At 34.6% G+C, this 14,470-nt stretch overlaps 1 protein-coding gene across 4 annotated transcripts in view; it reads right to left on the bottom strand.

The window, feature by feature from the left end:
- Positions 1-14,470, bottom strand: part of RGS7 (regulator of G protein signaling 7) — a 502,122-nt gene that overhangs the window by 17,896 nt on the left and 469,756 nt on the right. For all 4 annotated transcript variants that reach the window (XM_055324554.1, XM_055324556.1, XM_055324553.1 and 1 more), the window contains 6 exons: positions 13,241-13,339; positions 12,010-12,071; positions 10,928-11,038; positions 9,547-9,672; positions 4,853-5,039; positions 1,770-1,859 (listed from right to left, as the gene is read on the bottom strand). In XM_055324554.1, coding sequence (XP_055180529.1) covers positions 1,770-1,859; positions 4,853-5,039; positions 9,547-9,672; positions 10,928-11,038; positions 12,010-12,071; positions 13,241-13,339 — 675 coding nt within the window. The remainder of the gene's footprint in view (positions 1-1,769; positions 1,860-4,852; positions 5,040-9,546; positions 9,673-10,927; positions 11,039-12,009; positions 12,072-13,240; positions 13,340-14,470) is intronic.

Below are 14,470 nucleotides of genomic sequence, written 5' to 3' on the forward strand. Positions count from 1 at the left end.
GAGAAAGAGCATGTAGAAATGCATGCACTATTTTTAAGAAAGGGATAAATAGAATAAAAATTAAAATACAAAAAAATAATCATTTCTTCATTTTATATGTCATAATATACACTTCTTTCCAAACCTTAGTTTGATACATGTGGCTTTTCATGGATGACATCTTTACTCTAGAAAGAGTTGGGACAGAAAGATAAGCAGCAAGCACAAAGTTCTGAATTTGAATAAAGTGAGCGATGGGGCTAGAAATTGGGAAATTTTCCCAATTGGACTTAATGATTTCTAATTCCTCAAAAAAATAAAACTTACCACATTCTGTGAAAATTTCTCAAAAGATGTTCTGCGATCCATTGAGTGTTCCGACTTACATGAGTGGGGTGGGATGGGGCAAAGGGAAATAGGGAACATAAATAAAAAGAAAGCAAAGAAAACAGAACAGAAAAAGACAGGACAATGAAATGATGCGACAGCAAATCCATGTTCTAAATCACAGGGGCCAGGAAGGTAGAAAGCTGCCAAGGAAGGATTCTAGATACAGGGCATAGCCTCTGTTTTTATGAGTACTTTTATTTTTAATACCAAAACGCTTCCTATGCAAATAAAATGGCATGATTTCAAGCAAAATCAAATGACATTGAAATGAAATAGATATGTGAAAGTTTTACGCTGATGTGTAAATCCTACATATTTGAAAATCTAGTGGAATATCTTCCAAATTTCCTCATAATTTTCTGTTGGTACTAGATTTCTGTTGCTTACATCGATTCTGTAGAGGACTGCTGTCCAACAGAACTTTCCAAAACGATGGGAATTTCATTCTATGTTGTCCAGTATTTCAGAAGCCTTTAGCTGTGGCCACTGAGCACTTGAAATCTGGCTAGAATTTTATGTGCTTGTAATTAATTTAAATTTAAATGTAAATAACCCATGTGGCTAGTGGCTGCTGTACTAAACACCTGCAATGAGAGAGTATCTGCTTCCAGCTGCAAAGGCCATGGACTTTGAAAAATCCCATTAGCCTAGATGACAATCATGAATCACACAAAATTACAATTTAATCTCAAAATTTCAAGAAGTTATGGACTATTTTAACATTAAAAATAATGAAATGTTGGTTTTTATATTCAGATTTCCCATATCCTGCTTTATTGTTTATATTGATTATAAATATTAATTGAATAATGAGGTATATTGCCGCTCTTCCAAAATGTTTGGCTACCTTGTTAGGTGTGTAAAATTTATCACTTAGGGATACTAAGAAGTCCAGGATAAATGCCAAGTTAAAATATTCTGAAGGAACCATTATATATAATATAACTGTTTTGACAACTGTTTTGACAGCTATTATTGAAAAAAATGAGTCTATAGTTAATTATGGGGTATGTGGCTGAAAATATACGCTTAAGCTTACTGGAAAAAGAAAACCTTCTTCAAGTTTTTGACCTAATGATGTTGTTCCTTCCTTTTCATTATTGTAATTTTTATTTCTTTAAACTAGACATACAGAAGACTAACATGAAACAAGAAAACAGCTTCTAAAAAACGTTGTAAAGCATGAACATCTGCAGAAACAAACAAAACAAAAAAGAAAATAAGCAATTAACAAACAAAACAAAACACCTTAAATGGCCCTTATAAAATGCAAAGGTTTGGGGAAGGTCTTGGAGTGTGTTCACTTACCATTTGTCCAATACCCTGGGTTCAGCAGAGGGAACTACTCCATATAATTATAACTGAGAACCAGATCGAAAAAGGTCACAAAGAACCAATACCTTTTTCTTTGCCTGTAGAAGCTCTTGATAGGCACTGGATCTTATAAAACGTGGGTATGAATCACTTTTCATCAATTTGTAAATGTGCTCCTAAAAAGAAATAATGGTTGAAGTGCTTCTTTATTATTTCTCAGGGAAAATAAAATACTATGATAGGAATATAGGATATGGTCCACAAACAAATCTGGAGGCAGCTAAAGTTGACAATGTTAATATTTTGTGTTTAGAGAACACCTAAATCTTCAAATTTATTGTTTTATTCATAGATCAATATTTGAACTGGTTTGAGAGCTGCAGAGGAGAAAAATCACATCCAATCCTTTAAAAAAATGGAATTCAGTTAGTGGAATGTCATGAAATAATTTTAATCAAGTGGTTGATTTATATAGGTCATTTGAGAATATAAATCTGCTCTCTCTTAAAGTTATTCCAGGCCAAAAGTGAATGATGTGAAGTCAAGATTGAGTAATCATCCTAGATACCTTTGGCATCTACATATTCTTGGAGGATGCAGACTTACCAGATGAGTCATCTCTTTGGTGCAAATTATATGGAAAATTGTCATCCACGTCCACTTTGGGCCAGAGCACAAGTCCAAAAATAAGTTTTGGGATATTTAATTGCTAAATCTCCTGATTTGTATGCTTTTTAAAAAACTCCTTCAGTGACAGATTAGGTAAATATTTAAAATTTAATCCCAATCAGTCTGTAGTGCTCTATCTTGAGGATGAAGATTGGTAGATGAAGAAGTCAAGGAAAAAAATGTATTCATCCAATTCACTGCTAGCCCAATCGAGGTAGATTCTGCTTTCACCCACTGCAGCTCAATGGAGCATAAAAACTCCTTCATCTTTCTAGTCTAGTGAAATACCAGTTATATGCAGAGAGTATTGTGGATGTCCCAATCTCTCTTTGTTTGCAGAAAATATATATTTTAGGAAATGACTCACTTCCCTGATCTCAAACATACTGGCAATAATCTGGATTTACTCTTGCTCAATATTTAGCCTAAGGCTCATCTCCAAGAGTATATTTGGGACCCTATCAGAATTTGTTGTTGGAAAAGTGGGGTGATGCCCTATTTTGGAGTCAAGCTTTTTGGGATTCAAATCTTACTGTGCTCAAGATCTGCCACTTACAGACATATACATTTAGGCCAATTTATTCATCTTTCTGACTCTCATTTTTTTAATACATAAAAATGGTTGTTGTGAGGCCTAAAGGCCTTACGTTTAGCAAAGTAAGGGAGTTATCCATAGTAAGTTCTCAGATCTGCTTGAATATATGTCAGTCACACTTCTAATGCTTGCGTATATTAGTAAATTTAATCTTCACAAAACCTAAGTGAGGTTGGGAACCATTATTATGTCCATTTTAAATATGAAGAAGAGGACACACAACAGAGCTCTGACTAGAACTCAGCCAATGATGACTCTAGAAACGGCTTTCTTAGCCATTACACTGGGTCTTTTCTCAAATGATGCCAGGAATTTCTATTACTATATTTTTGAAGAAGAGGTTAAAAAAAAACTAGCAAAAACTGGAGTTAAATAGCTGAACTTAACTGAAAAAGAAGTGCAGGGTCAGGTGGTAATGTTTTCTGTAGAAAATTATGCCTTTTCATTTTAAAAAAGATTTTTATTTATTTATTTGAGAGAGAGAGAGAGAGAGAGAGAGAGAGAGAGAGCAAGCACAAGTGGTGGGGAGGGGCTGAGGGAGAGGGAGAAGCAAACTCCCTGTTGAACAGGGAGCCTGATGCAGGACTCCATCCCAAGACCCTGGATCATGACCTGAGCCGAAGGCAGATGCTTAACCAACAGCCACCCAGGTGCCCTATGCCTTTTCATTTTATTGAACGCCTAATAAACAAGAATATTTTTAATGCCACAGATAACAAAGAAATGTTCCTTTTAGGACTTTAGGAAGGTTAACCCAAACATTTTAGACATTGTTGGCTCTAGAAAAATGTTTGAAATTTTATCTTGAACTGAAAGAAAGATAAATCAACAGAGAAGTAAGCAACAGGGCTACAATTTTCATCCTGCTCTTTCTTCTGTGTATCTGTAATTATTTCCAAATAGAAGGACATGGCAGAGCCAGAGAGACTGGGTATCTGGTTAGCTGTTTCAGCCTGTGTTAGTTTCCTATACGATGGCTCCTTTCTTTTAACCAAAGCCAGGAGAAATGTACTTTCCACTGAGACTGCAAACAAGGAAGGGCATGTGTGTATCTTATTTTTCATCTTCTATATTTTATATTAGTAATGTTGTTATTTGCAAAACTAGATACTTTCTAGAACTAATATTCTTCTCCAGAAGAGGTTTAAGAAATTAAGAAGTATGAATGGTTTGATTTAAAAGCCAATTTCAGCATATCATTAGGAAAATAATATCCTCTCATTTCAAGTTTATTGTTCTTCTTGAGCACAATTTTTTAGAGAAAATAGAAATTCAGATTATGTCTAAAGAGGCAATTATGTCGTTTGAGAAAAAAAACACTAAGGAAATTAACATCTAATATAAATTTCCTTTTTTTTTCTTTTCACAGATTAAAAAGATAACTTGGAAAATTCATACATGCCTAAATCTATCATTTTATTGTATCATCAGAGACAAAACTGGCTTGAGTGTGACATAACTCTAAGCTACTTAGTTTAGTTCTGATAAGTCATCATAATGAATAATTTAAGAATGCCAGAAACTTAAAATCTCCACACTGGAAGACAACTTAAGATTTCAAATATGTGCTACTGAGGTGGGACCACCATTAGATAAGTGTTTTCTAACATACTGAGTGACAAAGTAGAAAATAAGTAAAATTGTTCCAATATTTCAACCATTCCCCTTTAAGGAATATTTAGGTAAAAACATTCAAATTTACAAAACATTCTCAGGCTCTAGTAACTGTTCTTTTTAACGTCTGTTTTCTTTTAAGTCAATTGGAGTTATTTTACATATAGTTATCTATTGAAAATATTAAGCCTAGTCACCAATTAAATGAAAATAAAGCAAAAATATGTCAAATGTTAACTTCCCAGGAGCACATCTGTGACTTACGGTGGTGAGGCCCACCCATATACCAACCTGAGCATCTTCAAATGTGTATCGTCCAGGCTCCTTCACATTCTGTGTTGTTTTATCGTAGCTCTTAGAATCCAAGTTAATGGCACTGGGGGCTCCTGGAGCCAGAAATTCTTGCCATATTTCTTGAACTCGGGAAGGGACTTCTCTAATAGGCCTTTTCTTCAGGTCCTCCACTGCTAGCCAGAATCTATGCAAAATGAAACACCAATCACTTACTGTGATGCCTCATAATCTGCAAATTCTTACATATTGACTGATCATACTATTCACGATAATGCATAATAATGAGTTCCTTTTTTCTGAGGGCTTCCCATAGATGGCCTTTTCTTCATTAGTTGTATTCAAAGATATAAATTTTTCAAAAGGAAATGTTGAAAACAATCTCTTTTAAGTGTTTGCTGTTAAAACCAGTTCTCCCAGAGCCCTGATTCTTATACTTTAATTTTTAGTAGAGCAAAATGGCACTGCTAAAAATCATTTAGAAAGGGAGAGGAGTTTGAAGGAAATTAGGGTGGGTGACATAGAGCATCTGCTTGGGGGGATGAAGTAGGGCATTATACTGTATTCTTTGGATCTTTTGTCCATTTGAGCAATGAGGGTTAGTATGGAAAGGATTTTCTGCTCTATCTGGCAAAAGAATTACAGTGAAGCTTTACTGGAATTAAAAGAGGACTGGATACAAGATCAGAAAAGGCCCTAGCTGGAGAAATCAGGGTAAGTAACTAATTTTAGGCTATTTAATTCAGAGAGTTATGAAATGACAGAAGCAACAAGCTTTCCAATGCCATTGTTTGAAAGGTTTAAATTTGTGGAGACATCATAGCAATTCAGAAGCTCTGAAAAAAACAAATATATACTGAGTTATTTCTAAATATATAAATATATACTTCTGCATAGAATATATATACAAAAAATATATATATACACTAAGCAAAGAACACTAGAACATATTTTGGTTGATAAGAGCAAATAGAAAAGTCTAATAATAAAGGGCCACATTGTATTAATGGGTTTAATTTCTTTAAATTTTGCTTTAAGTTATATGTTTTGGTTAGAACTAGAAATAATGTTGAAAAGATGAATATGTATATCATTATAATTTGTTAAAATGAAAAAGTACCTGAAAAGAGAAACTACTAGGTCTATGTTATCCTCAACATCATCCATTATTGCTCTAATGGCAGATGTAGTCATGCACAAAATGAGAAAATGGCCACAAAGATGAAGGGCACTGTAGGCTATAGAGTCTTAAGAGAGGTACATGACAAGAAGAACTTTCATAAGTATTTAGTTTTAATTTGGGCATTAATGAAAGGTCATAAATAAGCAACCAAGCAATTGAATTAGAGTTAGAATAGCAAATACTACTCAATCTAGTGAGTTTCTAGTGACCATTTTCCTGTAGATAGATGTAACAGTTGATTTAGACAATGTCTTACACATGAAACTACCATTACTGCTTTCAGAAGGGGAAGGCTCAAGACTATTTCTTCCAAAAATAAGAGATTTGGACACTGTGCAATCTAATAGGAATGGCATGTGCCATCTGAGGGAGCACAACTGTTGTAATCCATGCTCATTCAAGTTCACTCCAGCATGTTTAACACCTTAATCAAAAGAACTTTTTTGTCCTCAAGGAACCACTAGAGAAAAAGATATACCACTCAAATGGCTGCCTAATATTAGGAAGCCCAGGAGGAGCTCTCAAGGAATAGCTCAAACTATACAGTGTGGGAGTGCAGAGCAAGAAAGAACCTTCTGCTGGGCAAGCACTGGACTGGAAAAGGGAGTTCTAGAAAGCCGTTATAGACGCAATGATGTCTTAATGCACCTGAAAATACAGAAAAATTAATAAAGGATTGAGGAGGTATTAATAATGACATCTACACTAATATGTAAGTGCAGGCACTATTCTAAGTGGTTTAACTATATTAACTCATGCAGTCCCTACAACTCTAGAGTACCTGCTATTATTTTTCTCATTTTCAAGAAAAGATAACTGAGGATATGAAGATTAAGTTAAGGATGCCCACTATGAGTGTCCTAGCTAGGGTTTGCCTCTGGATAATTTGCAGTAGACGGCATGCTCATAACCACTCCCTTGAATGTCTCCCTAATAGCATCATCACCTTTCTTATTCTTGGCCTTACTGTAGGTGCTATGGTAACAGCAGAATGGAAAGAGCTCTGGTAAAATCCCAACTACTCTTAATACATAGTAGCTGGAATATGAGGAAGTAAGTGTATTTGAGCCATAGGTTCTTCATCAGTAAAATGGGTAATAATGTCTATCTTATTAGGTTTTCATTAGATTAAATAAGATAAATTATGTAAAAGGCACTTTTGAGGGCTTGACATATTTTTAGACACTCAACAATAAAACTCACATTGCTATGTTTAATTAGTACTTATGCTATGCTACATGCTTTACCTGAAAAAAGAATGAACAAAAACACACCAATGGATAGCAGAGGTTGTATTTGAGGAATAAGGAGTGATCAATAAGCAGTTATTTCTTGACGTCTTTTTTCTGTCTTAATACTTGAAGAAAATGCTCATATGAGCATCATATTTCTATAAAGAGCAGGTGCTTGCAGGCAGCTGCTTGATAAGATGCACTGAGACTTATTTAAACTCTATTAGCCCTGCCAGTAAACTGGGTTGTTCTGTTTCCCTTAATCTGTTAATCTGTTCTGTTTCTCTTATCTTAATCCCAGATACCTAAGCAGAAGAAGTGGAGCTCATATTTGGGGAGCAGTAGGGTATAACATATATTGGTTTATAGAAAGCCAAGAATGCCAATTACTAGCCAATCTGACTTGGACAAGATGCTTAGCCTCCCCCAAACTTATTTCACTTATCTGAAAATGGGGCAAGAATATTTACACTTCATTTTTGTTGTGATGATTAGATGTGTGATAATCAGAAATAGAAAACACAAAATATAGCATGGCATACTTATACAGTAGTGGATATAATTATAATGTAATATACATATAAAATATATCATATTTCTAATATGAAATGACTTAGCTAAAAAACTAGCATTACATAGAATTATCAAGATAAGAAATGGTTAAGGCTTGAACTGAGGAATCAACAGTGATTCAATCCATTCTTGAAACAGAGTTTGCCCATACTATTTCCTTTGCCCATTGCTTCTTCCCTCTTCCTTTTAGTGGATGGGGAGGTGGAATTTTGGCCCAGTTATCTTTTGACATCCAGGATATAGCCTGAAGCCATTTTTTTTGGATGCCTTTGCTGACCTCCAGCTCTGGGTTAGCTATCCCTCTATACTTTTCCAAGCCAAATAACCACCATTTTGTGTATTGATCTCTTCTCTGTATCCACCACTAGGCTGTAATTTTAATGAGATCAGGAACCATTTTTATTTGGTTAGTTGATATGGTGGGGCTCATTACTTGTTTATTTCTTCATCATGATACCAATGATGTCAGCACTTATTTAAAAACTTAGAGAATTAGAGGAAATTCCACTTCTTCATCGACTAAAAGGCTAACCATATCCTTTATCTCTGCTCTATTTTTTATGCATTCTTATACTTAATAATTGATGATTTGGCCTCAATATAAAAAAGAATCCTTAGCAACTTTAGATCTTGTAAAAGCCCTGTCAAGAAGGGTTCCCATGAACTTGAAAGAATAAGAGGCTGAATCCCAACAATTCACAACAGGCACACATATACAATAACATTCCTCCAGGTTCTGTCTGTGGTCATCTTGCTTAAACCATAGGACATCTGTCAAAGTTCTACATATTTCTGAATGGTTTGGTATTGGTATCTGTTAAATCACCTGAAAAGAATGTGACAATGCCTGGAGCTGTAGTGTTCCAATGAAAATAAATGAATGCTGAGGCCTCTCTGTAAATGAATTTCACAGGACTGCATAAGTCATGGGAAAGTAAATTAGGGTATCATGTTTCAAAAGAATAATGAATGGAAGAGTTCATGGAAAAACATTTTTATGTAGTGGAAAGTTATCACTCATTTCAGTAATCTTAAACAGAGGCCACTAAAATCTATTGCAGTGTCTCACATTTAAAAATTCAATTTCCAGGTGCCTCTTAAGTTAGAAAAATTTCAAAAATATGTAAGGATGATATTCACAACAGATGGGTAGAATGCACAGCCGTCTTGTACTAACAGCTCAGTGTGGTGTGGCTCTCACATGTCCTGAGGCTGTACTTAAATGTGCAAAGTGGATCAGCTGCCCCATAGTTCTGTTTCAAGTTCTCTGTAATAGGCCCTCAAATTTCTTTTCCTAGACCTTAGGAAGCAATATGCAAAGAAGACTAATATTTTTTAAAGAAGACTAATGTTGATAATAGTCTTCTTTAAATATCGATAATTTAACTACATAAATATTATTGACCATACTTCATTTTGCCATACATTAGTCCAACTATTACACTTCTTTAAGGAGTTCACTTCAAATGCATCAAATTTATATACTTATAAGATTAAAAGATAGTGTAAAAATAAACCATCATAGGAACTGATAATGCTGGACAGGCTTTGCCTTTGTTACCTTTTTTCCTTCCATCAAGAGGCAGAAATTCAGTGGGTTCATATCATCATCATGTTGGTAAGAGTAACTGATCTATTTAGTGCAAAATAATCAGACATATTACAGTAAGTCTGACATAGAATAAGATACAAACAATGTGTCTTACCTTAAATTTTCTGAGCTGAATTCTGATTCTAGAAATTTAAGGAACTGTTCTCTCCCAACTGGGTCTTTCAGTGCTTCATCCATGCCAAAACCCCATCGTTTTACCCTCTGTTGGCTTGGTTCTTTGCTATAGGAGATAAAACAAAGACAAATATATATATTCCTCTCGTTACCAATTCTATCTTCTGCGATTACATTTCCCCTTAGGATCATATATACCTTGAAGTTCCCATCTTTAACATCTTTCAGGAAAAAAAAATCTGACTGGTGGTTGGTTCTGTATGAAATTACTGAGGCATAAGTTAAGCATTCGCAGTGGTATCTAATGTTTATTGAGCATTCGGTGCTAAGTGCTCTAGATGGATTCTCTCTTTTAGATCTTTTTCTGCAACTTTATGAGACAGGCAGTATTACGATTCTCACTAGATAGATGAAGAAAGTAAGGCACAAAGAGAGTTATAAGTTGCCAATGTCTGGCAGGTAATAAGGGGCAATATTCTAGACATTTTGACCTCACAGCTCAATTCTTAGCCAGTGTATGATGCAGTGTTGAGGTGGTATGTTATACTTGGGGAAAATGTGTTGGGAACCAAAAGGCTTCAATTCTGGTTATACATCTGCTTTTGAAGAAATGTGTGACCTAATCCTAGCTGAGTCACAAGATTCTGGGGCGCAGATTCCTCATTTATAAAATCTAGAACTTATGGATGAAGAGTCTGCACTTGTCAAGCATTTAAGGACACCTGATGAAAATAAAAGAAAGAAAAGGTCCATAAACACAGTCTAGTGAGGTGCCACTAGATACAAAACCCTCACTCTGTAAAGTAAGAGGCACTGCTCATTTCATGACTCTGTCAGGATCAGTAATCTAAGTCTTCCCTTATCTAAGGGAAGGAAACCAGGAAGTCTTAAATTATGCTTTGGTTTTCTTAAAAAGTCAGTCTTTTTTTGTCAGATGTTTTAAGAGTGTTTATGGTAAGTTCATTTTGTTTTAAAATTGACATATTTGTATTGGGCTTATATAAGTATGGATTTAACATTCATTTTGCTTGAATACAGGGAGCTTTGCAGCCCTGTCCATTTTCAAAGAAGCTAAAAACAATGTGTTAAATTTCAAGAACTGAAGATCTCAACTCTGAATAGCCTATTCTGAAACTTTTGGTCCTCTAATTTGGTGCCAGTCCTCCAGAAATGCAAATCTGACCGCAAATCCAAGTATTTAAGATTCAAAAAACATTATCTTGAATGAGAACTTTATAGCATGGGCTAATAGAGACACGGAGTGAAACTGACCTTACAGTTATCAGCTATGGAATTCTTTTTATTTCACCTAAGTGCTGAAATAAGTGAAATACTTGAAGAGAAGAGAAAATGTCACATACCTTGCTTCGAGTTCCCAGAAGGTAGTATCATCAGACAGCCATGGGTTAGAAGGGTCAGGTGGCACAAGAAATGGGTCATATTCTAAATATTGTTCCGTGTAACTTAACAGGCTAGAGAGAAAAAATATTTTCATCTTCCTTAGTTTTTTTTTTTTTTTTTTTTTGGCTGAAGTTATACCCAGCCCAAAATAAGGAATATAATATGAAAAGGTCTGGCCAAGGAATTGCTTGCTTATAGTGAAAACCCAATAGCAGTTTTCATGTTTCAATAACTTACATGCATCAACTTATTGTGCATTTTGGAAGACAGACGTGGCTAAGGAGTCCATGTCTGCCCATGCCTAAGTCAAATGAGGCAACATCCCTCCATTCAAAGCAAAATGGAGGATGTCAGAGTGTGAAAAGCAGCGCTAAGAGTCAGTTCTAATCCTTGGTCAACCAATCCACTCGCAGCTGAACTGATTTTAGCCAACTTGGAGAATAAGTTAAATGGGAATTTTTGTCAAAAGTATTTATAGGAGTTAGGTAAAGGGGGAATCACTAACTATTTAAAAAAATCTGTGTTCAAAAAAAGAAAGAAAAGGATGGAGAGGAGAGGAAAGAAGTTGGACAGGTAGGATTTGGTAATGCTCCAAAGTGAAGAACACACGTGCCATTAATAACAGATTTAAATGAAGAAAAGGAAAATATCTAAAATTAAATATCTGTTTTTAATTCAAATTTTGAAGTCTTGCAGTAACTGAAAAGTGTGAATGTTAAGATGAATTTACAGAGAGGCTCTAAGCTGCCAAAAAGTAACTTGATGAACTGAAAGCTTCATTTCTCTTTTTCAGGAGTGAAAAATTCAACTCCTTGGAATTATCTTCTGGATCTGATTCTGGTTGCACAGGATTGGATCTCTACAGATTGAAGACAGAAATGATCATTCTGTCATTTAAACTACAACAGAAGAGTTCTTTGGAAGTTTTCTATGTACGAAAAGGAAAAAACAAAATAACATTTCTCTTATAGGATTCCATTTTTAGCACATTTGACTGTCACATGAAATTATTTTATTTATATGGGAGTCTTGAAATACTTACCTATCAGCAACTTTTGACATTTTTAACCGATGTCTATCTAACTGTATTTGCCAATATTTAATCTGAAAAGAGTTAAAGAAGTAGTTAAATAATTAATGACGTTCTCATAATTTTCAACTCTAACTTCTGACAGACTGGGCAATTCTAAATAAGAACACGTTCTAAGTCAGTAAAATTTCAAAGTCTCAAAAATCAAATGAGACGGCTCTGAAAATTCAAATGTTTGAATATAAACATAGCCAATATCACTTTTTTTTCAATATCACTTTAGAACAGCAATGAATTTGAGCATTCTGCGTGCTTTTGCAAAATGTAACTTTATTTTAAATGTATTGTAGAGATTATAAACATTTATTCATCATGAATGACCAGATCAGAATCACCCCAAATATTAAATTCAGAAAATAAATATATTTGTTATTTGTACTATAATTTCAAAGTTAATCCTACTTCCTACCACTAGCCCAAGAAAACATCAATGCTATGTGTTTAGGAATAATTTTATCAACATTTCAGGACAAACACTCACATAGGTATAATCATATATGGAAAACTTTCAAAATTACTTTCCATTCATGGTGATTATAAATATACTAGAAAAAGTATTATTGCACTATTGATAAACACAATAAAATATCAGGGGAAAACAATCCAAAGGGGAAAAAGCCCCATAACCAAAGCTGACTAAGAGATTTCACTATTATTTGATATAAGAGACACTAGTGTTTGCTTTGAAATGTAAGTTGAGCCAATACTAGTGATCAATTAGTGAAACAAGAAATGATGTATATAATAAAAGTACACCACTGTTAATGAGGGAAAACTTCAAGAGGCTTATAGAGAGCAGTTATGGAAAAATAAGAAAAAGCACTCTGTGAAGCACTCGTAAAGCATGTGACTTAACGTCACTGGCTTCTTGTCTTTTTATTCTTTAAGACGAGCTCCAGAGTACAAAACACCTCTTGAAATGGTGATACTTAAACATCAGTGTACATCCTTTTAAAAAAATGGTTGGGGAATTAAAGAGTAAAGAGATTTGAAAACCATCTCCATAGATTGATTGATACATCTTAAAATTAAATGATTTCACTAACTTTTAACTGCAAACGTTCTCTATGAAAGTTAACCATACAAATAACCTTTTAAAAATCTCTGCTATTGACATTCACCATGTAGTTTTCATAGCTACTACTCTGAAACCATGGGCAGGTCATTTTATAGGCAGACCCACCTGTTGTTGTAACTCATCTTCTGTTGGAGGTTTAGTTTCTGGTGTGGGTGTGTGGGTAGGACTGTGACTTCTAATGTCATTTTGTAAACCATAGACAGACTATATTAAAATAAAAAAGAAATATATTAGGACAAAACATCATTTATAGTCACAGACTTTCTAAAAGGTAATTTTGTGTTACATATTTAGCAAGGTAACTCAAAGCTTTGCTGCATATTTGATGAAACTTCTCATTAAAATTCGAAGGCACTGCTATCATAAATATCATATGAATATAAAATAGAAGCATAGCTCTTTGAAAAAATATGTGGTTAGATTATTAACTGTGACAGAAAACTGATTATGTGGAAAGAACATGGTAAGTCTGATAATAAGATTTGGGGATGGATTGAGACTCCTAAGTTGGGGAACAACAACACTATATAACATTTAATAGGTATTGATTTTAGAGTAAAATAGAATAGAATAAAAATGTAAAAGCTAAAAGAAAATGAAGTAATTTGAGTTTTACAGAATGGGACACTGAGGAAAGAGACTAGTTAGTAGTTCCATTGTTGAATTAGTCTCTGCTAGTGTAATCAAAGACACCCCAGAGCGCTCCAACTTTCCCAACTCAGCACTGGGTTGTTTTCCTATTCATACTGGCCTTGCCATTCAGTACCACTGGGGGTGCCTTTTGCAAACACAAGGGCCCCAAAGTTTTTATATATCGTTGGAATTCTTGATGCCCTAGTGCTTCTTTTGTATTTTGTCAAAAGGTCAAATCTACTACTTAGGAATGTTCTTTTTTGAGAAAGATGTATTACGAAGGCACCTGGATGGCTCAGTCCGTTAAGTGTCTGCCTTTGGTTCAGGTCATGATCCCAGGGCCTGGGATGGAGCCTGGAGTTGAGCTCCCTGCTCAGTGGGAAGTCTGCTTCACCCTCTCCCTCTGCCACTCCTCCTGTTCCAGCTCTCTCTCAAATAAATAATTTTTTTTTAAAGACCTTTTGCTTAGTAAGTATAAATAAAGATCTGGAGACTTAAAGAGACAAAACAATTTTTAACTGAAGGTGAGACATCTGTCAACTTAAGGGAGAAGCCAAATAACTTTTTAATATCAAAGAATTATTATTTTAAAATAAAGGATTTGATATGAGCTACAGAGGGCTTTTTGGACATGAGGATGAAAGATAAGGACATAATAAAACTTTATGAGCCCACAAAATTAAAGTTACCAGATAGGTTTGG

Source organism: Nyctereutes procyonoides, unplaced genomic scaffold (genome assembly GCF_905146905.1).
Source record: "Nyctereutes procyonoides isolate TBG_1078 unplaced genomic scaffold, NYPRO_anot_genome, whole genome shotgun sequence".
Lineage (NCBI taxonomy): Eukaryota > Metazoa > Chordata > Mammalia > Carnivora > Canidae > Nyctereutes > Nyctereutes procyonoides.